The sequence below is a fragment of the Dunckerocampus dactyliophorus genome, chromosome 16 (assembly GCF_027744805.1).
Source record: "Dunckerocampus dactyliophorus isolate RoL2022-P2 chromosome 16, RoL_Ddac_1.1, whole genome shotgun sequence".
NCBI lineage: Eukaryota > Metazoa > Chordata > Actinopteri > Syngnathiformes > Syngnathidae > Dunckerocampus > Dunckerocampus dactyliophorus.
Window position 1 is genome coordinate 15,772,941 of NC_072834.1, and position 27,219 is coordinate 15,800,159.

Sequence of the window (27,219 nt, forward strand, 5' to 3'; positions counted from 1 at the left end):
GACTACGAAATAATTTGCGGTTGCTTGCAAATATAAAAAAATGTTTTTTTTTTTGGTTTACCCGAATTTCAAATGAAACCCCATATGGAGACAATGTTTATATATTATTACATATTATATTACATATTGTTCCTGTGGTTTTGGTTAAAATATATTTCTATATTAGAAAAGGTTATTTCTATTTCATAACACAAACAAAATATCAGAAAAAAAATCAGCAAAATGTTAAATGATTTTAAAACTTTTCCAAAGTCACTCTCTTTTATGATTCATATTTTGTACAGACGAGAGCATAGTGAATTGTATGAAAGTAAGAAAAAAAAGTAAAGGATCATGACCATGGATTTTAGTGGAAAAAAAGGGATGGGATATGCAGGGTGCAAAGTGGAATTTTGTCCCAAAGGCAATGAGAATTGGAAGGGGGGAAAAGTACATTTAATATAACCAAAAGATCGAGAATAACGCATCAAATCGTTTTCAAGGGGCGAAGGTTGCCACTTGAAGGAATGGGAGAATCTCCCCGCTTTTTTAATTTTAAATATAGATGTTCTGCGAGCCTCTTCATCTTCTTTGTACACTATGTACACTATGTTTAATAGGCGGAACCTTTCTAACGGAACTCTTGTTTCATAACAGAGTTCTGAGGACGTACATCAAATGGACCTGCGTTATGGCGGAGGCTTAACGAGTGAAACTCCAAACAGGGCTTCTTTTAAAAGTTTCTTGGGACATTCGTGTGTAAAATGGACGTATGGAGTCCCATCGCGAAGGTGTACGACCCGCTGAAGGCTGGAAGCATTGATGGCACCGACGTGGAACCCCACGACCGAGCAATATGGAGGGCGATGTGTGCACACTACAAGCCCAACAAAGGTGTCGTCGGAGACCCGCTGCTCACTCTCTTTGTGGCCCGACTCAACCCGCAGACCACCGAGGAGAAACTGCACCACGTCTTCTCCGAATTCGGAGACATAAAGCGGCTCCGGCTGGTCCGGGACATCGTCACGGGCTTTTCCAAGCGCTACGCCTTCATCGAGTACAAGGAGGAGCGGGCTGTAGTTCGGGCCCGCCGGGACGCGAACAAGCTGGTGGTGGACCAGCATGAGCTATTTGTGGATTTTGAACTCGAGCGAACCCTGAAAGGATGGATCCCCAGGCGGCTCGGCGGCGGGTTGGGAGGAAAGAAGGAGTCCGGCCAGCTGAGATTCGGCGGTAGGGACAGACCCTTCCGGAAGCCCATCAACCTCGGAGCCGGCCCGTCGCAGGAGCGGTCTGGCGGGGGGTGGAGGGAATGGGACCGGCCTGGAGTTGGAGGTAGAGACACCCGGGATTACCGAGACCGGAGCAGAGACGAGCGGGGTAGCAGAGAGGACAGAAGCAGAGGGAGGGAGGACAACCGGTACCAAGAGAGGAGCAGGCACCGAGACCGGAGATAAAGCCTTGGGAAAATGGATATTGTTGGGCTCATGTACAACCCGGTTACCTAACGCTGTTATTTTTTTTGATTGACAATTCTCAGCAAGTCTCGCGTGGGTCACAGAAGAATGTGCTGTGTTTATTAGGGGTGTAACCGTACACGGATTCCTAAATAGATTTTTTTGATACCGTTCGGAGGCGTACCGAGTTCCCACCTGGTATACATTAAGTGAAAGACAGGAAGTGGTTATGGCGTCACCCGTCTACTCGGAAAACAAACGCAGTACAGTGTCGTCCATTGTGTACCCACAATTAATCAGTCTCCTTAAAACCGAGGTACGTACCAAACTGTGACTATGGCGTACTGTTACCACAATGATTCATAGTGATAAAAACTATTTAATTTCTTGAAATCCCCTCATAAATTGCATGTGAATGCCAAAAAAGAACATCAAATATTGCAAGGTTGCTGTATACATCACAGCATATCATAGCCATCATCAGGTATCATGCAAGGATGCCCCCTGGTGACTGTGTTTAGATAGAAACTGGACAATGCTACGTTCTTGTTTAGTGTTTTTAAAATAAAAGCACATTGTTTACTTTGTATTTTGTTCATTTTGGATTCAAACATCATGGCGTTACAATTCGGCCAAGGAGCGGTGACAAGGTCTTTTAAAGTCTCAGGCATGTCCATCTTCAGTATGTTTGAGAAGATCTTGCCACTCCCGTCTTGGGTTTGGCCCAGTCGGGGAATGTGTCCCTCTGGACTGTCCTGAAGTCGATCCTGAGAACCCAGAATATGTCATGTACACAGTACTAGTCAAAAGTTTGGAGACACGTTCTCATTCAACAGCATGACAAAGTGTCTCCAAACCTTTCAGAATTTTCGACAATGTGTTGTCTTCCAGCCAGTTTTTACCTAAAAGCCGGGTTGATGCCGATGTTGTCCGGCTGTGGGAGAGCGGGTGTGCTCCTCCTGCACCACGAGGATGGAGGAGGGAAGTCCTTCTGGTACTGAGATCGCATCGTCTCCGCTTGTGGATCTTGAACTGGGTCTGCTCGCTTGGCCATGTCTGCTGCTGTGTCCACTTCCTGTCTGTCTGGAGAATGCTGTGTGAGAATGGGAATGGAGCGTGGTCTCCTGCTGTGAGTTCTGGTCCCTGTGTTCATCTGAAGCGTGTAAACAAGGTAGTATAGTCTGCATTTGCAAAAGTCCACCTACGGGAAGTATGTTCATGCCTTTGTCTCGCTGTGGGACGGTCTTGAAGCAGAAATCGTCATGTGATGTGGTCTCCATCTTGGCTGGGGTATCTGGGTAGAGGAGAAAGCCTGCAGGCGTGAAAGAGTTCTATTATGTTACACTGGGGGAAAAATGCAGTACTGTATAAAATATTCAACTCAGTTATTCTGGAGGACACATTTTTAGAAAGCTAAAGACATCTCCATTCGCTATTATTCTTATGTTTGCATAATGTGTATATTGTATGTAATATCACTGCCAGGCAGTGATATTGCATGTTGCTAACTCAACATTTATGGCAAAAAAATAGTCAAAAAAATCCTCTATATCCGCTTCTCAACTTACGTAAACTTACAAAACTGTCAAACGTTTTGGGGGCACTTCACTATTGTTATTGTATGAGAAAGCATATGTCCCAAAAATTTGATTTGTAAGCTACAATATATATTTTAAAGTGTCAAGTACCCCCTGGAGTGCCTTGAAGTACCCCCATTTAAAGGGATAGTTTGGATTTTTTTGACATGAAGATGTATGACATCCCCATCAGCAGTGGACTACAGTATTTCAACAGTATTTCACCCCCCCATTTGGAGCCGTGAGTCCCAATTCTGGTCGAATTTCCGTGACGAGGAACGTAGTTCTGAGTTGCTGGGTCATTTAAGTAAAGAGTTTGGCTTCTCAAAACAATATGCGTTCAAAAGAGTAATACATTTGCATCATAAAAATGCCTCCTCAAAACACATGTAAGCAAGATGGCTGCGGCACTCGGTCGTGGATCTTCATCACATACGAATGGAGAGGCGATAGTGCACAGGGACACGGTGGAAGACAAATATAACGCCACAAGATTTGTAAGGTCTGATTTTGAGGCAGTTTTATAATGCAAATGTGTTACTCTTTTGAACACATATTGTTTTGAGAAGCCAAACTCTTTACTTAAATGACCCAGCAACTCAGAACTATGTTCCTTTTTTTTTTATATTCCCTTTTTGTCACTACATCATCCCCCTGCAACCCAAAACAGCCACAAATAGATTAGAGTCCTGTAGAATCTCAATTGCAATTCTTACCTGCCACTGTGGGAAGCTCCCCCCTGTAAGGTCGAGCCCGTAGAAAGAAGTTATGATGGCGACGTGAGTGCTGAAGATTCTCCATGAACATTTTGTTTGATGGTTCCATGCTGCCACTTGCTGGTGGACCTCCCTGTGAGGAGAACAAGATGCAGTACTGAGCTTCTGTAATGTACTTGAGGCGTGTTTACATCAGTCGTCATGGCGTCTCATTCAGTGCTATGTGATTGACAGCTACAGTAAGACAATAAAGCAGCTCAGCACCATGGCAACACAGACTCCTCATTGGCTGCTATGTTCAGCCCGGTATGTGTCACAGCGCTGGATGGCCACAGTCAGTACTAGTAAAGTACCAGTGAAGTAGCGGTTTCTCAGGAGCGTTTTTGGCAGTGTCAAGTCAGGTTTTTAGGAGGGTTTCTGGGTCGTTCCTCCTAACTTAATGTGCATGTTCCAGCCTGCAAGCATAAGAATGAAAAGTAAAATATTTCATATCATGCCAAATCAACAAGTATGGAGAATACTACTACTTTTACAGCAACTGCAACTACCACTTTTATCACACTACTACTACTACTGCTGGCACAAGTAAGATTACTACATTTATGTTACAACTACTACTTTTACCATTAAAACTACTTCTACTACTTTTAACATCATCTTTATGATTGCACATAATATATATACTGTATAATATATATACTGTAACACTTATGTGGAAATATAAGAGATTACGGTATATAATATAATGTATATACAATGCATATTTACATCACATTTGTATTGTATTGTTTAAAATATATTTAATTTTATCATAATATAACTACAACTAATACTACTACCTTTACTGTAACTATAACTGCTACAACTAATACTACTACTTTTACTGAAACTGCAGCACTTACCTTTTGGTACTACTACAGTACTCACTAATACTACTTCACTGTGCAACATTTACTTTTGGTAGCATAACACTTAACTAATACTACTACGTTTACTGTAACTACAGTCGGCACAACTCCAACTAATATGACTACTTTTACAACCGCACCTACTGTTATATTCCAACGCCATACAACATAATTGCTAGTAAATGAGGTGGTGTAATTGGTAGCTGTGAAAGAGGTACTTATTTAGTAGTAGTATATTTGGTGATATTTGTGGAGGCGCCAGTAGGAGTCTCTGGTCTCCATAGTAACATGGCTGCCTTCCATAGAGGAGCCTCCAGCTAGCCTCAAATTCTTTGCAAGAGCAGTGATTATTTCAGCAATCCGCCTTCTTCTCGAAGATTTTGTGCTTCCAACATCCACTGATCCTCCAGCAGGACGGGTGAAAGAAGTTTAACGGACTTTATCGAGTGTTTAAAGGCGAGAAACGCCCATTTTTAAACTTTTCTGGTCAAGGCTAGCTTCAATGCTGTCATCGCTGCTCCGGAAGTCGTGAGGAGGAAAAAGGCAAGAACGGAATGAAAAGAGATCAAGTGGAGCAAACGTCTGACCCAAATCCTCCCAGGACAGCAGGACACCGTGAAGACATCATTTTTCCCGACTTTGTGGAGCCTTGATAGCCGTCTTTCGCCGAGCCAGACATGGGGCTGCCGACGCTGGAGTTCAGCGACTCTTTCCTGGACAGTCCGGAGTTCCGAGAGAGGCTCCAGTGCCATGAGATCGAACTGGACCGAACCAACAGGTTTATCAAAGACCTCATCAAGGATGGAAACATGCTCATATCTGCACTCACAAGTAAGTAGAAGATATTTTAGAATTGAACACCGTGTGAAGCAGAACCAGTACAAGCTGACTTTTTTTTTACTGCCTCTGTTCTGACGCCTTTGTGTCTTTTATTGCAATGGCAGACACTTTTACAGTCTTATAAACTAACCACATTATTGTTATGTTGCACATTCTCATCTGAAGTCTGCTTTAAAGGGCGTACCTCACCTTCGTCCTCCATCTTAGTGGAATGATCCTACCTTTTTGTTTGTATGTACAGGAAATGTGATCCTTAAATGCAGTTATTTTACTGTCATTGAGCGTCACGCAGAAAGTCACGTATGCATACGTAGGCATACGTGATGGAAAAAAACCATCATTACAGCGGCATGGTCATGAATGGACTTTTCTGTGTGTCCCACTTCAGGTCTTTCTCTTGCTGTACAGCGCTTCTCACAGTCCCTGCAGGAGTTCCAGTTCGAGTGCATCGGAGACGCTGAGACCGACGACGAGATCAACATTGGTGGGTTGGGACGAGATACATCAAATACTGTATGTCCTGATACTGTGGAAGGGGATTTTTATTTATTTACTCAACTACAGAGAGGCCATTTTTCCTCCCCAAAATATTAAATATTTGAATAATTTTTCCTCAAATAAATGCTAAATAAAACAATGTTGCATATGTGTTATAGTGCAGATCATACCTAGATCTTGCACAATTAAAATACAACAAGAAGCACATGATAGTAAATGAAAATGAACTGGATAATTTTACGAGTCTCCATATATTGCAATGTCCATGCGTGTCTTTTTTCCCTCGTCTCTCGCCACCAAACAGGCAGGGATAGGGTTCACTCTGTGCATTGGTTTCAGCACCCACACGCTTCACAGAGCAACAGCGTTCCATAGAACACCAGGGAACAGTCATACAGTCGCTTTGTCTTTGCGGGGTAAGACGGGGCCGCGAGCATACACACACACAGCAAAAGAGTGGAGCATTGTGAGGAGCAATGCAAGGTAACGTAATAGAAGTTAGGTGGAAAAAAGATGCTTGCAAAGCCAAATGCCACAACCCCCGTGTGGGAATATTAATGAGCAAGGTGAGCCCATCAGCACGGACAAGCTAGTTTGCCGAATTTATCCGAAAGTGGTAGCAACGTAAAAGGCAACAAAACAAACTTGTCCGCCTCAAACATATCCACCCGACCCAGTTTTCTCATCTTGGGAAAAAAAACTACACATTGAGATGCAGAGCCTTCGCCCTGACTGTCAGCACTCACTGAGACGTTTGGTTGGCAAAGTAAATACTAACGGATTAGTGCAAAATAGTGTGCGTTCACAGAAAGTCATGGCAAAGGAAATGCTGCTCTTTAATACAGTTGAAAATCCAGCATTTCAAGAAATGCTGCGAACGTTTTGACAGTACGCGTTGCCTGTGAGAAAATACATGTCACAAACACCAATTCCAGAAATTTACAGAGTAAAAGATGACATATTAAAGGAAATACTGCGTTATTATGATATTATTATTATTATTATTATTATATATTATCATAATATTAGTGGTTTATTTGGTCTCAAAAATGTTGACAATAATATTGTTTAGCATCAATTTGTGGAACAGTAAACATTTCAAAATGCACCTGCATTGTTTTGTGACTCGGTTAAATAAAATGACTTGGGTGTCTCGTGACACCCCTAGCAGATAACAAATAATAATTTCGCATATTGAACAGAATATTAGACAACCCCTCTTTTACAAGACCGGTTTGCTAGTTGTTACAGTATTTGTGTGTGGATGGGTAAAACTGAGCCTTTTGGTTTGTGTCTTAAAAAAATGTGCGGCATTATAATGTTTTTTAAACTTTAAGAACAAAACATGAAGGTATTGACTGACGGGTGTTGGTTTCATCTCATGCAGCAGTAGACTCCCGTGCGTACGGCATACAACACACTCGGCCCCCCCCCAAAAAAATCATGTTATTTCTTGGGCTCCTCGTAAGTGTGCGCTGATTTTAAAGATATAGATAGAATACCTCACTATATTGTAGCATCCAGGGGTGTTGACGCTGGAGTACCCAGCATGCCTTGGCGGTCCTTTGTAAATAACAGTTAAAGTTACGCGTGTGTCGTCGTTACCCACATGGAATGTTATTCCATTATTGTTCATTGTTGTGTCTTAGGTAGAGTAAGACTCTCAATCTGTTTGATGACTGTCTGTTATCATTATTATTTATTAATTGTATGGGAAATCCTGTGTTAGCTCCAGTGATGTGCAGTGAGGTTCATAGCTGGTGAGGCATGGTCAGGTAGACATGTACGCCAACTTCAGAGTACTGTTTGCATCACTGTGTGACTTTTTTCTGCAGGGTTGTTATCCAATCAGTAAGAAAAATGTCACACACTTCCCCTGAAGACATTACACTGGCAGTAGAGTCATAAATGTTTCTGCAAATGTTCTATTGGAGACATGCTGACACACAGAAATGACATAGTTTGTGAGGGATTGCGCATTCAGCGGTGAAGCCCAGCTGCTCTGGTTTCTGCCCTGTATTCATTTTGGATACGCACAAATTCAGCAATGTTCAAAATGATTGGAATGATACAGAAAATACACTTATAACACAGACTAGTGGAGAAATACAGTATACAGTGGTGCCTTGGTTAACGTCATTAATCCGTTCCAGGAAGTCAGACTCAAACCAAAACGGACTCCAAACAAAGCAAATTTTCCCATACAAAATAATGGAAATCCAATTAATCCGTTCCAGACACCCAAAAATGTTAACACAAAACATATTTTATAGACAATAATTATAGTTTTACATGCACAAAATAATGCAAACATAATAACAAATGACAACTGAACATTTAACATCATTTTCACCTACTTTTATAAAGAGGGAGGGGGAGGAGAAGAGATTATGCTTGTAGGGCAATCATTTTTTAAACTTTCTGCACTCATGCCACAAAAAATATATGCAGAGAGGTCTGTTAAAGGGTTTTTAACATGTACAGTTTTACATTTAAAAAACAATGGCACAAACATGACACATGAAATGGAGAAGTGAGCATTTAACACTATTTTAACTGTAGTGGACACCCTTGGATAAAACAAAAGACAACAACCATATGACAGCAATTTGTTCACCAAAAAAACATAGTGCTGCTGTCAAATTTGAGTCATGTAAAATCCATAAAAGCACCGCAAATGCACCACAACCTACTGTATGTGCAAACAATGCGGGTGGTGCGTATAAAAGCGGGCCTCTGCGTGTCTCATTCACACGAATGGGTTAACTTTTCCACCACCACTTGGAGCAAGTCGGGGGGAATTCACAAGTAGGTCCCTTGCAAATAATGGAATTAATGAAGCTATGCGTAATGCCTTCGTTGCGTGGCGTCACGCGGGACCGAGTAACGGCACTGTTGCGTCATGGATGCGAGAAGGGGTGGTGACCCATGCGGGAACAATACGCGTCACGCGTAATATTGTCGTTCACTAAATGTGAACAGTACTTGACAAGGTGTAAATAAGTAATGCGAGCGTGTGGTCATTTCGTGCCAACACAACGTGGCCACGTGTTGTTTTGCATACCTCTGAAATGACAGCGACCTTCTCTTTAAGATGTAAAATTCAGAGGTGTTCCTTGTCTACGTACGGTCCATCGCCGTCTCTTTTGTGCGTACATGTGTTGGTTATGCCGTGTGTCTCTCTCCAACTCTGATATAAACAACCGCTGTTGCTCTAAAATGGCGCCCGCGGCCTACGATGCACTGCGCGATCACTTGCATTCATCACAAGATTTTGTCTTGCCGAGATCCAAGATGGCGGTGTAAACAAACCGGACGGTATTTTGGACGCTAAACAAGCAGGCGAACGCAAGCCAGGGCAAAATTTTTGCCAAAATTTTGTATGTTAACCGAAAAGCGCGAACCGGGGCAGACCACTGTAATTATTTCATGATATCTTTAGCTTTTTTTTTTCATGATGCCTCTCCTGACCATACGTTACTGGTTAGCTTAGTGTGAGTGACAGGAAGAAAAGCAAAAAAATATATGAAAATATATGCAAAAGGTTTGAATATATAAATCTGTACTGTAGAATATAAGATAACTTGTCTTTTTTAGGTCCCAGGTGCCCAGTACACACAGTACTATTACAGTACAGTACAGTACTATTTCTGTTATACCATTATTATATAATAACATATAATATTTTATAATAAGAGCCTTAGCTGGGCTCTTCCTGGTAGTGGACATCACATCTGGTCAGTGTTGATTTTTTGCTACATAATGTTCTGGAGCGTTAACTTCAGCTTTACAGATGCCATGTATGCTTTGTAGGCAGTGTGTGTTGTGCAATTGATGTCTCCAGTGACATTTGGTCCGTCATAGTAAAGCTAAATGAGTGAAAAGGGGTGTTTATTTGAGGTGCGGCGTTTGTTGAATCACATGGATGATGAGTGGGGGCCCGGTGTTTATTAGAGGCCATTGTTTGAGGAAATCTTGTAGTTCTTTGATGAGAGGGAGGTTGTAAACTGAACGTACGGTCTGCGTTGCCATGGAGACCCTCAGAATGTGATGGCTGTTTCCGTTCTGCTTGCATTTGTAGCTCAGTCGCTGAAGGAGTTCTCTCAGCTGCTGAGCACCATGGAGGAGGAGAGAAAGCGGCTGGTGAGTAATAACATGAAGTCACACCAACACATTTTTCACTTGGTTGTTTTTCAGTGAAACGGTGGTCCACCTGTTGTGTTTGAGTCGCTCTCAAAACAAGGACTTCCTGTTTGACTTTGAGTGAAAGTCGTTGTCAGGAACCATGACTGGACATTCTTTACTTCTCGTCCTAAGCAGGGTTTTATTTCCCCACTTGCCTGATTCACACTTCATCAGGCAGAGGCCTTTGTGTTGAAGAGTGTGTGTGTGTGTGTGTGCGCGTGTGTGTGTGTCTGAGAGAGAGAAAGAGAGAGTATGCTACCTTACATACAGGGCTGTGTGTGTGTGCCTTTGTGAAAGCTTGCACGGTCTACTTGTGGAGGAACCATGTGGAACCCATTCCGGCAATTCCCCAGTGAGACTGAGAGGCGAGCCCCTCACTGCCTGGGAAAGTTCATAAAAGACTTTTGTCTGTTTTTACTGGGCATATTTTCAAACCTGCTAATTTGCCTCTTTCGAGTAACTCTGCTATTAAGTTCCTGGGCTGAATTCAGCTCTCATTTGATCAGAAGTGGGGGGGAAAACGAGCTTCCAGCATATCTTTCAGTCCCATGGTCTCAAGTTTCATGGGGGTTGTTGTACCGTAGTGAAACCAAACACAAAGAAGGTGTTCCGCCTTCTCATGAAGATGACCTCATGATGTGAAAGTAAAGTCTCCACATGTGACTGGAAAAGTATTGAGTCCGAAACGCTCTGGACTAAAGGCGGCTGTCAACAGTTGAAATCCTAATTCAACTGCATACTGGAGTGTGTCGCCACAATGATGTCATCATCAGCCAACCTTTTGCTTGACCAATGATTCTGTTTATGTCAGTGGAAGCTAATAATCCACAATGATTTTTTTTCCTTCTCATTGTAACATGAAAGAAGGCGGACCATTCTCTGGCCACCAATCAGCAGACAGGTGTGTGTGTGTAGTGCCACCCACCATAATAATACTGTTGAATATATATGTATATATATATATATATATATATATATATATATATATATATATATATATATATATTAATCCCTCGTTTATTGCAGTTAATTGGTTCCGGACTTGACCGCGATAAGTAAATTTTGGCGAAGTAGGATTTCTTATTTAAAAATGGAATATTTTTTCGGAGAGCACGGAAAATCTGTTTACGACCTTCTAAATACGCTTTTTAACATTTTTAGAGCCCTCTAGAAATGAAATAACACCCCTGTAGTCACCTTTACACTCATATTACCCAATATAATAGCCATAACATAGAAAATTAGACATTTAAGACATAAATAAAACTCTTGTTTGTGTGTGTTGCAATAAATGTGTTACAGATGTGTGGAGGACAGGAAGTGACATCATGGGTTTACCGTTGAATTTCAGCTTGGTTTGGGTTACGGGCCAAAACAGTTACCTGTGTTATCATTAGGATTCTTTTTAACATGTTATTGTTGTTGTACCTGTTGTGACATCATTGAAACCTGCAGTAAAAGCCTGTTTTTCCAGCAAGCAAGTCTGGTGCTTGTATGTTTCACCAAACATTACTGACATCTAGTGACCAGTGTAGAATACTACATATCACGTCTTTAAATGCATCTGCTGACTGCTTTATATTTGTATTTTAGTTCATTTAGACATTTTTATGCTTGAAAAGGCTTAATTTAGGTGTAAAAATTTGCCTTTAAGTAATAGCCCGTATTTAACCATGAAACAGCATGATTCATTTATTCATATATTTTTGAAAAACCATGATAGTCAGGCCGGGAAATTCGAACCGGGATGTGGTGAAGGGACCACTGTGTGTGTGTGTGTGTGTGTGTGTGTGTGTGTGTGTCACACACGTGCGTGTATATATATATAAATATGGTATATATGATATGATATTATATGCAGATATATGTGTATATATACAGTACATACTGTATACAAAAACATACAAAAACATGTTTAGAAATACAAATGAACTTTCTTCAGTCACTTCTTTTTGTGTTTGTTTTATGTCACAAGCAAGATGGATGGATTTAGATTGGGGGGGCTGCACGGCAACAGCCGCTCGCCGTGAAGAGCGATACATGCTTTGATGTTAGTCTCCAAAAGTAGTCGCTCTTTTGAAAAACAGAATTTAGAGGGGTCTGAATACTCACTAAACATAGCGACAAAGTTACGTTGGCAACACAGATCCCTCCTGCTACGTGTTCTTATTCTCTGGCGGCGCATGTGTGTATGAGGTGTGTTAAGAAGAAGAGTTATGATGCCATCTACTGTACGGAGTTGGAACAACAAGCTGCACTCACAAACAGTCCCAGGATAATGTGTTTATGAGCAAGGGCCAACAGGTAGCGCCAAATCTATTGGTGGCTGTCCAAATTTAGTGGTGGGCCGCCACAAATAAGTGTATGGGAAACACTGCCAGGGAATCGTAATCTGCGGTATGAGTACTACAGATGGTACACAGGCTCCATCAAATAGAACGCCAGAGATTTTCAGATGTTAACAAGACACATATTTGAAGCTAAACAGTAATAGCAAACAACAGTGGTACTGAAGTGACAGAACTGTACCACTCGGTGGACAAGAGGCTTGTGTTTAGCTTAGCTTTTACTGGTGTATGTAATACAACCAGAAGAAAGTAAGTAAACGGATGAAGGACATCTGTCTTGTTTTTTGTCCCCCCACCCCCTGTTCTGTAAGTGACCATTCTCTGTCCACCAATCAACACACTGCACTGTGTCTAGCGCAGCCCCCTTTAGCCCCCTGTGACTGTCATTGGTGAGTGCCTAGAAGTGGTGCGTTGTGTGGATAACTTTTAGAAAAGCCAAAAGCAAAGTGTCCAGCTTGTTTGGACACGAGACTACATTGAGCGGCTGCAAATTTTAGTCCATTTTGCTGCAGTCAGTGTCAATAAAAATCACATTTTCCTCACACTAGCAGGCTTCTATGATAACAAGGGATCTTCTGTGTCTGGTTATGACTGCTGGCATAATAATAAAGAAAGTTGAACTGCTTCTTTTTTTGGCCTGAAAGCCGCCAGAGCTGGAACTAGGCGTGTGTGCTGACGATGACTGACATCTTTCTTCACCCGTGTTGCGACACTCGTCTGACCATTGTGGGCCTCTCTTTCCACAGATCCAAAACGCTGACGATGTGTTGATCTCGCCACTCGAAAGGTTTCGCAAGGAGCAGATCGGCGCTGTGAAGGTATAATAATTCTTTTAGCCAGCAGCAGCAGCGGGAGAAGGAGGTGGTCTCACAGCCTGAGTCTGAGTCTGTGGCTCGTTCAGATAAGCGATGGATGTGTCAGGGCGGGGGTCATGGGAACGGACGCTGGGCAGCTCATCACAGACTGAGTGAGACAGCGTAAACATGGCCGGTGTCTGGTTTCAGCGCCGTACTCTCATTCACCTTATCTGCTTGTGTAGTTCTTGCTAAAAAAAAAAAAAAAACAAGTCTCCTGGGGCAAATATGCTCCATGGTTATAGTTACCTATTGGTCTGACCTTTCACCTCTGCTACCTAAAGACAGTAGGTATTAGCTGAGAGGTGGCTTAGGCGTTAGGAAATGCACACACACTTAAATACAGTATACTGTACTGATCTGCTTTACCTTGCCATTCAGAAATGAGTAGATTTCTTGCTTACATGTTTGAAGATGAGACCAAAAAATGAATCCTGCGGTCCTGAGCCTTGACCCACTGTCACAAATGTTGTGTTGGGTATTCCTCCAAATAAATAGGGTTCTTGCTCAGGTGTAGAAGACCAGTCTCTTAAAGTTTGAAAAAACTGAAACGTGTAAATCTCCGAAATTAATTGTGTTCCTGCTGGTCTGACATTTGTACTCAGCTATCTCTGCCTCTAAAAATAAACAGGTTTCTTGCTCAGCTAAAGGACCACCTATTCTATTCAAGATTCAAGATTCAAGAGTTTTATTGTCATATGCACAGTAAAACTGGTGGTTCTGCTAAGCAATGAAATTATTTTTCTGTTCATTCTCCCAAAAAAGTAAGAAAAAAACACAAGAAAATGAATAAGAACAGAAGAAACATAAATACCAATAAATTAAGCAACAACACAAGAGACATTAATACAAATAAATCAATCAATAATAAAGTGCTATGAGTGTGTGCGTGTGTTGCGTGCGGCGTCTATGTATATGGAAGTGGTAGTTGAGATGGAAATTCCATGCTTGTAATTTTTACATTATTGAGTTATAATGAGGGCCGCACGGTGGTCTAGTGGTTAGCATGTCGTCCACACAGTCACAGTCTGGAGGTCGGAAAGACCTGGGTTGGATTCTCCCTTGAACATTTCTGTGTGGAGTTTGCATGTTCTGCCCGTGTGTGTGTGGGTTTTCTCCGGGTACTCCGGCTTCCTCCCACATTCCAAAAACATGCATGTTAGTTTAATTGGAGACTCTAAATTGTCCATAGGTATGAATGTGAGTGTGTATGGTTGTTTGTCTATATGTGCCCTGTGATTGGCTGGCGACCAGTCCAGGGTGTTCCCCGCCTGTCGCCTGACGTCAGCTGGGATAGGCTCCAGCATACCCCGCAACCCTAATGAGGGGAAGCGACCTAGGATGTGAAGCGCTTTAATCACCTTCTATTTTGCTGCTAACACACACCAGCTGCAAAGCACTGAGTTAGGCTATAGGTATGGGGCCAACTGACTTAACGTGAAAAAAAAAATCTTATTAAGTTAATGATATATTTTGATATCTAAAAATCATGTAGTGTCCAATCATCACCATTGTTACCACAGACATGAATGTTTTGTGGGTACAGGGTTTAAATTGCCAGTATTTTTTGTGAACTTCACATTGTACAGTTACTGTATCTTTTGACATGTTTTTTTATGATGTGATGGAAAAAATAAGCATGTTTTGTGTGCACCTCAACTTGAAATGTTGTCAGGTTTTCCGTCAGCAGGTTTGGAGAACGTGTCATATCCACTCCTGATTGAAATCTTAGGACCAGTTGAAAAATTGCTAGAATTTGCATTTTGCACATTTGGATCTTACATCTCTGGATTTTATGTAGAGCAATAATATGCAAAAACAAGAAGGGGGAGTGAGACAAAAAAAATTTGGAGCTTGTAATTTCAACAAAAAGAAAATGAAATAGGTTGTCTATCACCTGATCAAAAGTTTAAGACCATCGCTTAAAAAATAACAAAAAACTCTCCAAACCAGAACAAAAAATGTTCTCAGTAGGACTCAGTAATGAGAAGCTCCACCGTTCTTGTTAATCACTTTAAAAATTGCTTTGGGCATGCTTGATGCGAGTGTTTCCAGGAGGCTAGTGGGAACATTGCTCCAAGTGGTGAAGATGGCTTCACGAAGGGCATGAACTGTCTGGAACTGATGGCCATTTTTATAAACTTCCCTTGCCATCCATCCCATGGATCTTCTGGCTCAGCGCAGGTTTGATTTTTTTGGGGGGATCTGCTGCTTAACTTTTTTGTTCCATAATGCTCAGGATCTTTCAAAAAAAGTAGAATGACTGTCTTACTGCACCCAACCTCAGCAGCAATGGCACGCTGCGAGAGGCCTTGCTTATGCAGCTCCACAATCCGACCACGTTCAAAAAGAGAAAGCTTCTTAGCTTTAGCCATCAGGAGGGCATGACAGTGTGAATGCCTGACAGAAAATGAACATTTTGAGCAGATTTTGGCTTTAATAGCCTGTGGACCTAAACTTTTGATCAGGTGATAAACAACCTATTTCATTTTTTTTTTTTTTGTTTAAATTACAAGCTCCAAATTTTTTTTGGGTCACTGCCCCTTCTTGTTTTTGCATATTGTAGCTCTACTTGAAACCTCATTAAGATCCAAATGTGCCAAATGCAAATTCTAGCAATTTTTCAACTTGTCCTAATATTTCGATCAGGAGTGTACTCACTAAAAATCAGAGGTTCTGTAAATTCTGACTACAAAGTGCAAATAAAGCACATCGGAGGACGACCATGAGCGTCGTTACCGAGGAAAAGCGGTCCTGTGCATGTCAGCTTGTGGAATGTAGCAGGAGTGTGTGAAGTGGACGTAGACGTGCTGGGGTTGCAGCTGTTCTGGAGATGACGCAAATATCTCCGCATTGTCTCATCTTGTTGATTCATCATGTTTAAGCGGCACGGCTAAATATTGAAGCTTGTTGGGAGCTGGAATGTTAACTTTTGTGAAATATCACATGCATCTGCGGCTTGTTTATTTGCTCAAACGTCACATGTCCCTACTATACTCCAATACTTGCCTCCTACAGGAGGGAAAGAAGCAGTTTGACAAGGAGACAGAACGGTACTACTCAGTCCTGGACAAACACCTCAGCCTGTCCTCCAAGAAGAAGGAATCACAGCTGCAGGAGGTGAGCAACAACACACACACACACTTCCCAACACACACACATCCACACACACAGCTCTAAGTGTGATGTTGTTGCAGGCTGATTCGCAGATGAGCAAAGACCGGCAGGTGTTCTATGACGCTTCGCTGCAGTATGTGTTCAAGATCCAAGAGGTGCAGGAGAGGAAGAAGTTTGAGTTTGTGGAACCGGTGAGGAGACACACACACACACACACACACACACACACAAACACAATATTATTGTAATAATAAAATAATGAATTAAACAGGAGGACACATACAGGTTGTAGAATTACACCAAAAGTACAAAATCACAATGTCCACAAGTTCTGTTAGAGGAGTGGGACATCGGCCAAGGGAGAGTGCATTCAGATTTGGTGAGAATCTGGATAAAGGTGCAGATTCAATAATTAAATGTCACCATTTTAATTCCAACAGAAGCTTCCACCCATCCCGCAATCATAATCATAAACACCTCCAGTTCCCCGTCTTTGACGCGGTACGTCGGACTTCCTTTAATCCTTCAGAATCAGGGAAGTCAAGCAATAGATGACGTCTGTCTCATGCCAGTGTAATCGAGGATTTCAGGATGCTCGCTGATGTCGTGGAAGTTGGGTGTAAATAAAGGACAGTAGCTACGGCTACGGCTAGGCAAGTTTATTCATTTACACAGTTCGTCTCTATTAGCAAGAGTCAAAGGGACCTTCTCAACCCACACAACACACTTCCGGCCTTCAAAATAAGATCGCTTTGGGCTACATCCTTTTTACTTCTGGTAACAAAATAAGGGTGTCCTATGTACTACTTTTCAAAAGTAAACATCTTTTGTGAAAGTGTACTAAAGAAACTTCATAACATCCAACCACTATTTTCTATGCCGCTTATCCTAATTAGGGTTGAGGGGGTATGCTGGAGCCTACCCCAGCTGACTTCGGGCGAGAGGCGGGGTACACCCTGGACTGATCGCCAGCCAATCGCAGCTTCATAACATTTATATTCGTAAAAAAATTGATGGAGAAAAATTGATGGTTAGCGCCCGCATTTATACCATGCAAACATTTATGACCCTGCTTTTAAAGATTCGAGAGTTTTATTGTCATATGCACAGTAAAACAGGTAGTTACACTCCGCAATGACATTCTTATTCTGTTCATTCTCACAAGATAACGAGAAAACACAAGAAAATGAATAAGAACATAAGAAACATTAATACCAATAAATTAAGCAACACGCGCAGAAGAGACATGAATACCGACAAATAAATAAATAGATAAATAAATAAATAAAGTGTTATGAGTGTGTGCGTGTGTTGCGTGCGGCGTGTGTGAGTGCTTCGTTGAGAGGCCTGATGGCCTGTGGGTAAAAGCTGTTTGCCAGCCTTGTGGTCCTGGACTTCAAACTCCTGTAGCATCTGCCTGACGGTAGGAGTGTGAATAATGAGTGTTGTGGATGTGTGCTGTCCTTGATGAGGTTGTGTGTTCTGTGCAGGACTTGAGATTTATAAATGTCTTGCAGTGAGGGGAGGGCTGCCCCAACAATGTTCTGTGAGGTCTTGATCACTCGCTGGAGTGCCTTCCTATCTCGTGTTGTACAGTTACCGTACCCCAAAATTGTTAAAAACTGGAATCGTTCAAATTCAAACAATGCCCAACCCTACACAGGGCTGCAATCTATTTGTGGTAGTGGTGGTGCTGGGAGGGGGTGGGTGGTAGTGTAATGACATAGTCGTTTGGTTTGGTTTGGTTTGGTTTGGTTTGGTTTGGTTTGGTTTGGTTTAGTTTATTTGAACATGAAGGTTACAATGAAATAGATCTCATGAATAATTTTTTTTCACAGTTCCACATGTCCATGTTTTCTGTGATAGTCAGGATAATACATAATACATAACGGTAAGACCCCCCCCCCCATTATATATATATACATACATATACATTAATAATAATAATAATAATAACAAATAAATGTTTAAAATAAATATGAATAAAGAACAAAACTTTTTTTTTATAAACAAAAAAAACTAAAAAATAACAAACCTGACAGAACATCATTGTGATGATCAAGACTCTTCTGCCTTGTATTTATTAAGCATCAAATGCTTGTAGTATTGTTTTTTGAATTTGCTCATCTCTGTACATTGTTTGAGTTCCTTACTCAATCCGTTCCATAATTTAATTCCACACACGGAAATACTGTGGGTTTTCAGTGTAGTTCTCGCGTATAAATGTTTTAAGTTTAATTTTCCTCTAAGATCATATTTCTCCTCTCTGATTGAGAAATACTTTATTAGGTTTTTGGGTAACGAGTTGTTATTAACTTTATACATTATTCTAGCAATTTGAAAGTGTACTAAATCTGCAAATTTTAATATCTGTGATTTTAAAAATAGAGGGTTTGTATGTTCTCTATACTTGGCATTGTGAATGATCCTCACAGATCTTTTTTGCAGTACAGTGAGTGAGTGAAGATTGCTTTTGTAATTATTTCCCCATATCTCCACACAATACATTAAATATTAAATATCATTGAATTTGCATAATTAGCCGTGACATAGTTGCAAAAAGTAAAGTAAAAAGCATGAACTACGAATCAACTTTCTTCAGTCACTTTTTTTTGTTGTTTTTTTTAAACACACACACAAAACGAAGCTGCGCGTGAGTGCCTTCAGATGAGGGAGGGACCCACACAGCACTCGCTGCTCAGTGAAAAGAGCGATACAGTCGTCCCTTGCTACATTGCGGTTTTTCAAAAATTTATTAATAAATGATCGCTGTTTTGTGATTGACTATGGCCCATTATTAGTCCAAAAATATTGAAAGACAAGTCATATATAGCATTCTGGTCACTACTAGGCGTCATTAATGTTACATTGATGAAACATTACCTTCATTAAGTCAGCCATGGATGAACAGTTCGAGATGGCATAGTGAAAAAAAAAGTTCTTCTCCTATTCAGTGTGGCAGTGGTACGTTTTTGGCTTCTTACTTTGGCCTTCTTCTCCACCCAGTGTCAGACCTACTCTTAAGCTGAAAAAACTGGAGCCTAACTAGTTAACACGGTAGATTGCAACAGTATTGTTAAAGCGGCGGCCGACTCTTGTGTCATTTCAGAGATCCCCTAGCCTGCACATAAGCAGTGCGCTATGTGGTGTAAACAAAGCTGGCAGTATTGTCTGATGTATGGCAGATTAATGTTGGCTGTCCTGTATATCAGTCAAGTGACAAACGTCATAGTGAGGATGAATGATAGACTGATGTCGATCTTTTTTTTTTTAATGCCATGCCATCGACCCACATTACGTTCAAGATAGTACAGCAAAGAACTTTCCCAATGTTAAGGGTGAGTTATTATATCTTATTTTTGCTTATCATGTCTACTATATAAGGTAATACGAGTATAGTGGTGATTAGGTGATTATAGGGGTGTTATTTTTTCAAAGGTCATATACAGGTTTTCTATGCTGTAGCTATGAAAGTATTCCATTTAATAATATTTGAATCCTACTTAGTGGAAATTCACCTATTGTGGTCGAGGCTGAAACCATTTAACTGCAATACGTAAACAAGGGACTACTGTGCTTTCATGTCAGTCTCCAAAAAGCCTCTTCAATAGATTTACTGCTCGTTGTTTTTCTGAAATAGACCATCTAGAGGAGTCCGATTACTCGATAAATATAGCGACATAGTTGGCAACACTGCTCCGTCTTATTATTCTCTCGCAGACCGTTTGCGTTTTAATGTGTTTATGAGCAAGGATGAACGGGTAGCGACAAATCTACAAAGACTATCGATAGATGTTGTCCAAAGGATCAGTTATTTATGTTTGTTTACACAGACTGTGTGAATGTAGCGTGAAGAGAACAGAGCAAACTGATAGCCTCTTAGGGGGACAATGAAAGCTCCTTTATTGTCTCGTGTGTTGATGTGGAGAGAAAAAGGTTCCAGAAGGTGTGGTCGTATTGCGCAGCGTGTGAACATGAGCATCATTAGCTTTGGCAATCACGAGAGAAGAGACAAGAACTGCGTCCACTGTCCAGCTGCTGATAAACATGTTTTAATGATACATATCAGCGGAGGCCACTTCCTGTTTCAGTAGCGGTGCTTCCTGTGTGGAGAACTCTTCCGCTCGACTGGGAAAGAAAGTCTTTGTTGTAACGTAAACAGGGACAGCGACCCCAAACAGGCCCGCAGGCTTTTTTGTCAGGATTGTTGTGATTAAGCAAATGACTGACAATCTTTTTTTTTTTTTTTTTACTCTTCAGTTGCTGGCCTTCCTGCAAGGCTTGCTGACGTTCTACCACGAAGGCTATGAGCTGGCCAGCGAGTTTGAACCTTACAAGCAGCAGCTGCAGTTCAACCTGCAGAATGTAAGTAACATGTTAAACTTCTCCAATGTCCGTTTGAGGATGACTATATATCAGTACGCTGCTGATTGTCAGCGTCTTTATTGTGTTTTTGTGCCACTTGAAGGCCCGCAACAACTTTGAAAGCACCCGTGCCGAAGTGGAGAGGCTGATGAAGAGGATCCGGTCTGCCGAGGAGGACTTCAAAGCCCCAGGCTGCTTCACCATGGAGGGATATCTGTACATACAAGAGAAACGTGAGTGCCATCCCAGAAAAGAAAGCCTGCTCCCTTCCTGGTTACTAGTGTTGTGAACATGTGTGTCTTCCAGGTCCACTGGGTAGCGTGTGGACCAGGTACTACTGTACATATGACAAGAGTTCTAAGATGTTCACAATGAGCAACACAGAGGCCCGACCCACTGGGCGACAGGTGACACGCCATCTGTTGGATTTATTGTCTTTAAAGGTCCCATGCTCCACTGTTTTTCACCTACTGTATTTTCATTTAGTCTCAGAACTCCCACAATAGTGTATTGGGCAAAATCTAGCTTTGATGCTGGAATTTAGTTTAAAAGTCTCTTAGTTTGTTTCAAGACGTATAGCGAAGCCTGACGTTTTACAGAGTGGTGGGCGAATACACGGTGTGGACTCGTAAAGCTCGGGGAGGGTCAGATGCTGTGTAATGTCCGTGGGTGTTTCCTTTGTGACGTCATGACAATCTGCAACTTGGAAAGCCAGCTTTCGAGCGGAGTGAGGTAAAACTGACGGGGACTGAGCGGGATGATCGATTTTTCTCACGTCTGGTGCTCATAAACAGTCTCGGGACAAATACTATTGTTCCAACATAATTAAAAAGTAGCTTTTGTATAATAGGGGACCTTTAAATTTTTGTGTCTTGTTAATTCTCCTAATACTAGCCGAGACAGTTACATTTATATACTGTATGTTGCGTTTAAAGAACGGTGTGCTGAACGGGGCACCGGAGATGTTCAAGCTTCGCTCGTGTGTCAGAAGGAAGACGGACTCCATCGACAAACGTTTCTGCTTCGACATCGAGGTGGTGGAGAGGTAAACAGCCAGACTCTAAAGCCACCAAGCAGTACATTCCTTTCAGTTTACTTGAGTACATTTTGGCACTTTTCTTCTCCTCCCTGCAGACATGGCGTCATCACCCTGCAAGCGCTTTCTGAGGCCAACAGGCGCCTGTGGATGGAAGCCATGGACGGGAAAGAACCTGTAAGAGTGCTTTGGCTGAGTCATAGTTTGCACTGTGCAGTACTTTTAATGTGACTTCATGTTCCTCAGATCTACACTCTGCCATCTCTGCTCAGCAAGAAAGAAGAGAGTAAGGACTCTGATTATACTTGTCCACACTGACATCCATTTTGCATCATAAGTGTTTGTTCTTTGGCAGCGTTCCTCAACGAGACAGGCTTCAGCTTTGTGAGAAACTGTATTGAGCTGGTGGAAAGTCGAGGTAGGCCTCCTTCCTGGTGATGGTGACAAAGATAACGAGTGCTGAAACGTGTCTACATGTGCATGCAGGCCTCACCACTCTGGGCCTCTATCGGACCGGGGGAGTGAACTCTAAAGTGCAGCGCCTGATGACGAGTGTGTTTGGTAAGACGTGGCTCCGTGTCTTTCCGCTCCATGATGATGATGATGGATGAATCATGCGTCTGCTTTCCTGCAGCCTCCACTTCTGCTTCAGACGCACGGCTGGACTCCAACGCTTGGGACAACAAGACCATCACTAGTGGCCTGAAGAACTACTTTAGGTAACATTGCACAGCACAGCAGCTTTTTATATTCGAACAGTGAGTAATGAGTCATGTGTCCTCAGGTGCTTGGCAGAACCGGTCCTGACCTACAGGCTGCATAAAGATTTCATCAAAGCTGCAAGTAAGATCTCATCCTATTGCATCAGAGAGCCTCTCTAAACATCATAGCAGGTTTTCTGCAGCATGTTCATCCTGATGCTTTCACAGAGTACGATGACCAGAAGCATCGAGTGAGAGCCGTCCACACTCTCGTCCACAGACTACCAGAGAAGAACCGAGCCATGCTGGACCTATTGACCAGTCACCTCCTCAAGTTAGTACACAAGAATCCAAAGAGAACTGATCTTACCTTGTCCACAATAAAAAAATATGACAAACTAGAAAGTCAAGGTCAAGGCCTAATGATCCGAAACATGTCCATCTGCCCTCTTTGGTCCACAAACCATGATGTGCTGATCCACTTCAGTGCTGTAGATGGAGGTAATGCACATTACACAGCAAGGATTTGTTCACCACAGCTCTACCTGCTGGATATGTCACAGCCCCACTTGGTACTAATTCAAGCAAAAAGTGCTTAATAAATGATTTAATCTGCACTTTTGTCCAGATCTGCACCAACATTTAATGAAGCTAAGAAGGAATGGCTACTCGTGTCATCAGTCATCAATAATGGCAATGTCGTCTTCCATTGTGACACTGCTTTATTAAGCCTTATGCAACCGGTCAGTCTGCTGCTTAATCCTTCACACCAACCATTTCATCTGTTTGTGCGCACAGGGTCTCCGCCCACTGTGATCAGAACCTGATGACCGTGTCCAACCTGGGCATGATTTTTGGCCCCACCCTGATGAGGTCGCAAGAGGAGACGGTGGCCGCCATGATGAACATCAAGTTCCAGAACATCGTGGTGGAGATCATTATTGAGAACCATGACAAGGTGGCCAAGCAGCATGTGAATTTATACGACCATGTTGACACACACTTAACACCTGTCCTGTGTGGCAGATATTTGGCGAGGCCCCGGACCTGTCGGTGCCGTTACCTCAAGCTCCAACTTCTCGAGCAACTCCTCGGAGGAGCAAAGCCATCTGTCTGTCATCGGGGAAGAGGAAGCCACGCCTCTACACGCCTGCTCTCTGCTTGGCGGACAATGACAGTGAGTGCTTTCAACACACAACTTACTAATGCATGACACAATCACTCGTCTGCAGGAGTCAAAAGTTTGGAGACATTTTCTCATGCTGTTGAATGAGAAAGCATATGCAAACTTTGGATTGCTACTGTATGTTGTAAGCATGATGCAGTCTAATCACCTCCTGTTTTAATATTTGAATCCAATATGCGTAACTGAGTGGGCGAGCCCTTATTGTGCAATTATAAAGTGTAGAACCGGTCAAAAATTTTGAGACAATTTATCATGCTGTTTAATGAGAAAGTGTATCTAAACTTTTGACTGGTGCTTTTTAATTTAAAAAAAACAGCTAAAATGGAAAAAAGAGCAGTAATTTTTGCATGAATAATGACAAAATTATTAAAGACTAAAATATGTCATTTTTTAAAAAGTCGTAATATTATGAGAAACAGATAAAACAAAGAAGAACTTGCAATTTTGGTTTGGTTTGGTTTGGTATAAATTTATTTAAACATGAAGGTTCCAATGGAATACATCTCATGAATCATTCTTTCACAGTTCCACATGTCCAAAAGGAGTAGGAAGAAGCAAAGCTTAAATTTTAGGAAGATTAGGTTGAGTAAAAGTTGTAATATTATGATAATAAAGTCAGAATATTATCAGAATAAAGACATGTTATTACAAGATAAAAGGTACGAGAAGAAAGTTGAAATATTTGAAAGAAAAGGAAAAACCAACAAAAAAAGTATGTATATAAATGTTAACAAAAAAAAAAAACGTTAATGCTAATAATACGCTTTGTCACCAATAACACAAAGTGGAGACGCAGGCTGTTTTTTCTTTTAGTCTAAAAAAACGTTTGAGCATATCTATGTGGGTTGGTCTAAAAAATGTAAAAATGGGGCCCGCATCCTTTCATTTTTCAGTATGTGGCGATTGGTCGAAAGACTTTGGACACCCCTGGTCTAGATGGATCATAAAACAAATATGAGGCCAATTACATAAATGATTAAGATATTAATAATAATAATTACATTTAGATTACATTAACAATACATTTACAAAAATGTGAAATCTTTTGTCTTTCAATTAATAAAATTGTCAAGTATAATACAAATAATTGTATTTATTTTTTTGACCAATTTATATATTTTATTGTTTGCTTTTACTTTTTTATTTTACTTTTACCTTTTACTTCATGACCTTGCAGCCCCATGCAAAGCATTATGAAATCCAATGCACATTAAATGTTACCTATCAATAGGTGGTGGGTGGGATCAATTATCTAATTGATTGAACTACAATTCAATTCCCCAGCCTTGTATGCGTGTTTGTACAACACAAGTAGTCATGTTTGAGTGCACTGAACACGTAATTGTACTACTAAAGACGTTCCTCCTGTTGTTGCCTCCAGGTGACACCTTCAGCAGCAGCCCGGGCACCACTCCCATGGGCAGCCAGGAGTCTCTGTCCTCGCACTCCTCAGAGAAGAACGGCGTGTCGCAGGCATCTCCCTCCTCTTCGCCTCCTCCCACTCAGCCGAGTCCCTCATCTCAAGCGCAGCCGTCTCCTTCCTGCGCCTCTAATGGAGAGGACCGCAAATGGCCGACAGACGGCGTAGCCGCCCCCAGCAAGCGGGCGTCCTCTGTGGTTTCATCCATGTCGTCGTTGTGCTCCGCAGCTGAGAGGACGGATTCTACTGTTTCCTTGTCATCTGCGAAGGGGTCCAGATCTATTTCGTCCTCGTCCACCGTCCACCTCTCCTCCTCTGAGTCTCCTCTGAGGGAGGGTCATTCAGTCCAGAGAGTATCTTCTGTTGCGTCCTTAAAAAGTACAGCGGACCAAAGAGAAGCTTCCACTATGGGAAAAGACTCTTCACCTCCTCCCCAGCAGCACAGGACCACATACAGGACGGCCTCCTCCTCCTCTTCCTCCTCCTCGTCCTTGTTCCCCTACCAGCGCTCCACATCGTCCTCCCTCACCTCCTTGCACATCTCTGAAGGTCCAGACGTGCCACCACTCACACTCAGAACCACAAAAAAATGACCTCCTGCTCACCTTTCTGTGCTTGCTGCTCCAGATTACAGAAGCTGTCACGGCTCCGTGCAGAGCTTGGCCTCGCTGGATCCACGAGAGGCCACTCGGAAGATCTCCCACATCCGCAGAAGCTCCGATGTCAAACACACCATGTCCAGCAATGGCTACCAGAGGCCCGGATCAGTGTAGGCGTCTTTAAATGATCAATGCCGTTCAGCTAAGTGATATTTTACTGTGACAATGTATGATTTCTGTTTTTGTGTGTCTCAGCCTATCAGTACGTGCTCAACAGCGTGACAGCTCAGTGTTCTCCTCCGCTTTGGACATTTGTCCTTCCGGAAGGTTTGTCAGTTCCACGCACTTTAAATCGAAGATGTCGCAGGCAGAAACAACATAATTTTTCCCCGTTCAACTGTCTGGCAGGGAAGCAAAAGCTCTGTATTCCTGCGAGGCAGAGCACAGCCATGAGCTCAGCTTTCCACAGGGAGCGCTGTTCTCAAACGGTAAGAAAAGACAATGATTGGTCAAAGCAACATTTACACCAACCGGTCCATTTCTGCTTGCCACAGTGCGATCTGCAAGGGCAAATCATAATGTGGCAGGATGGCGACAGCTGTGTCAGATATAAATAGTATGACATCAAAGCATGGTGAAGGGAGGTTGCACATTAAACAAGAATAGAGGGCGTCTTTTTGTCTTTGGTCATCATCTCATTCCGGAAGTGACCATTCTCTTTCCACCAATGAACACAATACATTTTGTCTAGCTCCGCCCCTTTAGATACCCAGCCACTTTGGTTGACATAGCAGAAGGTTGCCAAAAAGTGGTAATTTTGATGCAATAGTCCAGGGAAATTTTATTAAGATTAAAAAAATAGCTGTGTTCTGTAAGACGCGCTCACTTAACTGTAGTTTTTGTTTGCAGTGCATCCGTCCGTGGAACCAGGTTGGCTCCAGGCGACCTACAAAGGCAAGACGGGCCTCATTCCGGAAAACTACATTGTGTACACCTGAATGACTTTGTGATGTCATCACACTGCTGACTGCCTTGAAGACTTTTACTTTAGGAAAGTGTGCTACTCTGTGTCAAACAGTGGCTTCTATCATGTAGCTAAAATCACTGAACACTGTGTCTTGACTGATACACTCACTGGCAACAACAATAGGCACACCTGCACCGTCTCATGTGCCACATTCCCCACATGATCTTAGGAAATGTTGAATTTTTGATACAGCGTTTGTATTGGCATATAATAGACAGTGCAGGTGCATGCTGTTTACTGTATTTCTGTTGTACTTGTACTAATTTAACTCTTTTGAAAAGTCAAATCAACTGTCAGAGCTGATCAAGTGGAAGTTACTGTGCTGAGTCTTCCTACTGCTGCCTCCATCACTTTGCATGTCCTAATAAAGGACACATCCCTTATGTACACAGCCTCTTTGGACTTC

General features: G+C 42.1%; 3 protein-coding genes across 8 annotated transcripts; 2 read left to right on the forward strand and 1 right to left on the reverse strand.

Moving 5' to 3' along the window:
• Nucleotides 1-649: 649 nt before the first annotated feature.
• On the forward strand, nt 650-2,018 carry snrnp35 (small nuclear ribonucleoprotein 35 (U11/U12)). The gene has a single exon (XM_054755546.1). The coding sequence runs from the start codon at nt 744-746 to the stop codon at nt 1,434-1,436; it is 693 nt and encodes a 230-aa protein (XP_054611521.1). The 5' UTR covers nt 650-743; the 3' UTR covers nt 1,437-2,018.
• On the reverse strand, nt 1,804-5,871 carry si:dkeyp-69c1.9 (uncharacterized). 6 transcript variants are annotated; one of them, XM_054755550.1, is made up of 6 exons: nt 5,667-5,871; nt 3,994-4,184; nt 3,730-3,862; nt 2,642-2,748; nt 2,339-2,529; nt 1,804-2,203 (listed from the first exon to the last, which is right to left on the reverse strand). In XM_054755550.1, the coding sequence occupies exons 2-6, from the start codon at nt 3,994-3,996 to the stop codon at nt 2,116-2,118; spliced, it is 522 nt and encodes a 173-aa protein (XP_054611525.1). In that variant the 5' UTR covers nt 3,997-4,184; nt 5,667-5,871; the 3' UTR covers nt 1,804-2,115. The 6 variants fall into 6 exon arrangements, with proteins under 6 accessions (XP_054611525.1, XP_054611526.1, XP_054611524.1 ...); XM_054755551.1 differs by having other exon boundaries at nt 5,662-5,871; XM_054755549.1 differs by lacking the exon at nt 5,667-5,871 and adding an exon at nt 5,225-5,370.
• arhgap42a (Rho GTPase activating protein 42a) lies at nt 4,385-27,214 on the forward strand. Its single transcript, XM_054755545.1, has 24 exons — nt 4,385-5,468; nt 5,866-5,961; nt 10,057-10,118; nt 13,255-13,326; nt 16,381-16,482; nt 16,560-16,670; nt 20,740-20,844; nt 20,948-21,077; nt 21,151-21,251; nt 21,780-21,889; nt 21,979-22,057; nt 22,127-22,166; nt 22,236-22,298; nt 22,367-22,441; nt 22,515-22,599; nt 22,665-22,723; nt 22,810-22,915; nt 23,380-23,539; nt 23,608-23,758; nt 25,149-25,736; nt 25,815-25,956; nt 26,042-26,113; nt 26,195-26,274; nt 26,696-27,214. The coding sequence occupies exons 1-24, from the start codon at nt 5,315-5,317 to the stop codon at nt 26,782-26,784; spliced, it is 2,832 nt and encodes a 943-aa protein (XP_054611520.1). The 5' UTR covers nt 4,385-5,314; the 3' UTR covers nt 26,785-27,214.
• Nucleotides 27,215-27,219: the final 5 nt, after the last annotated feature.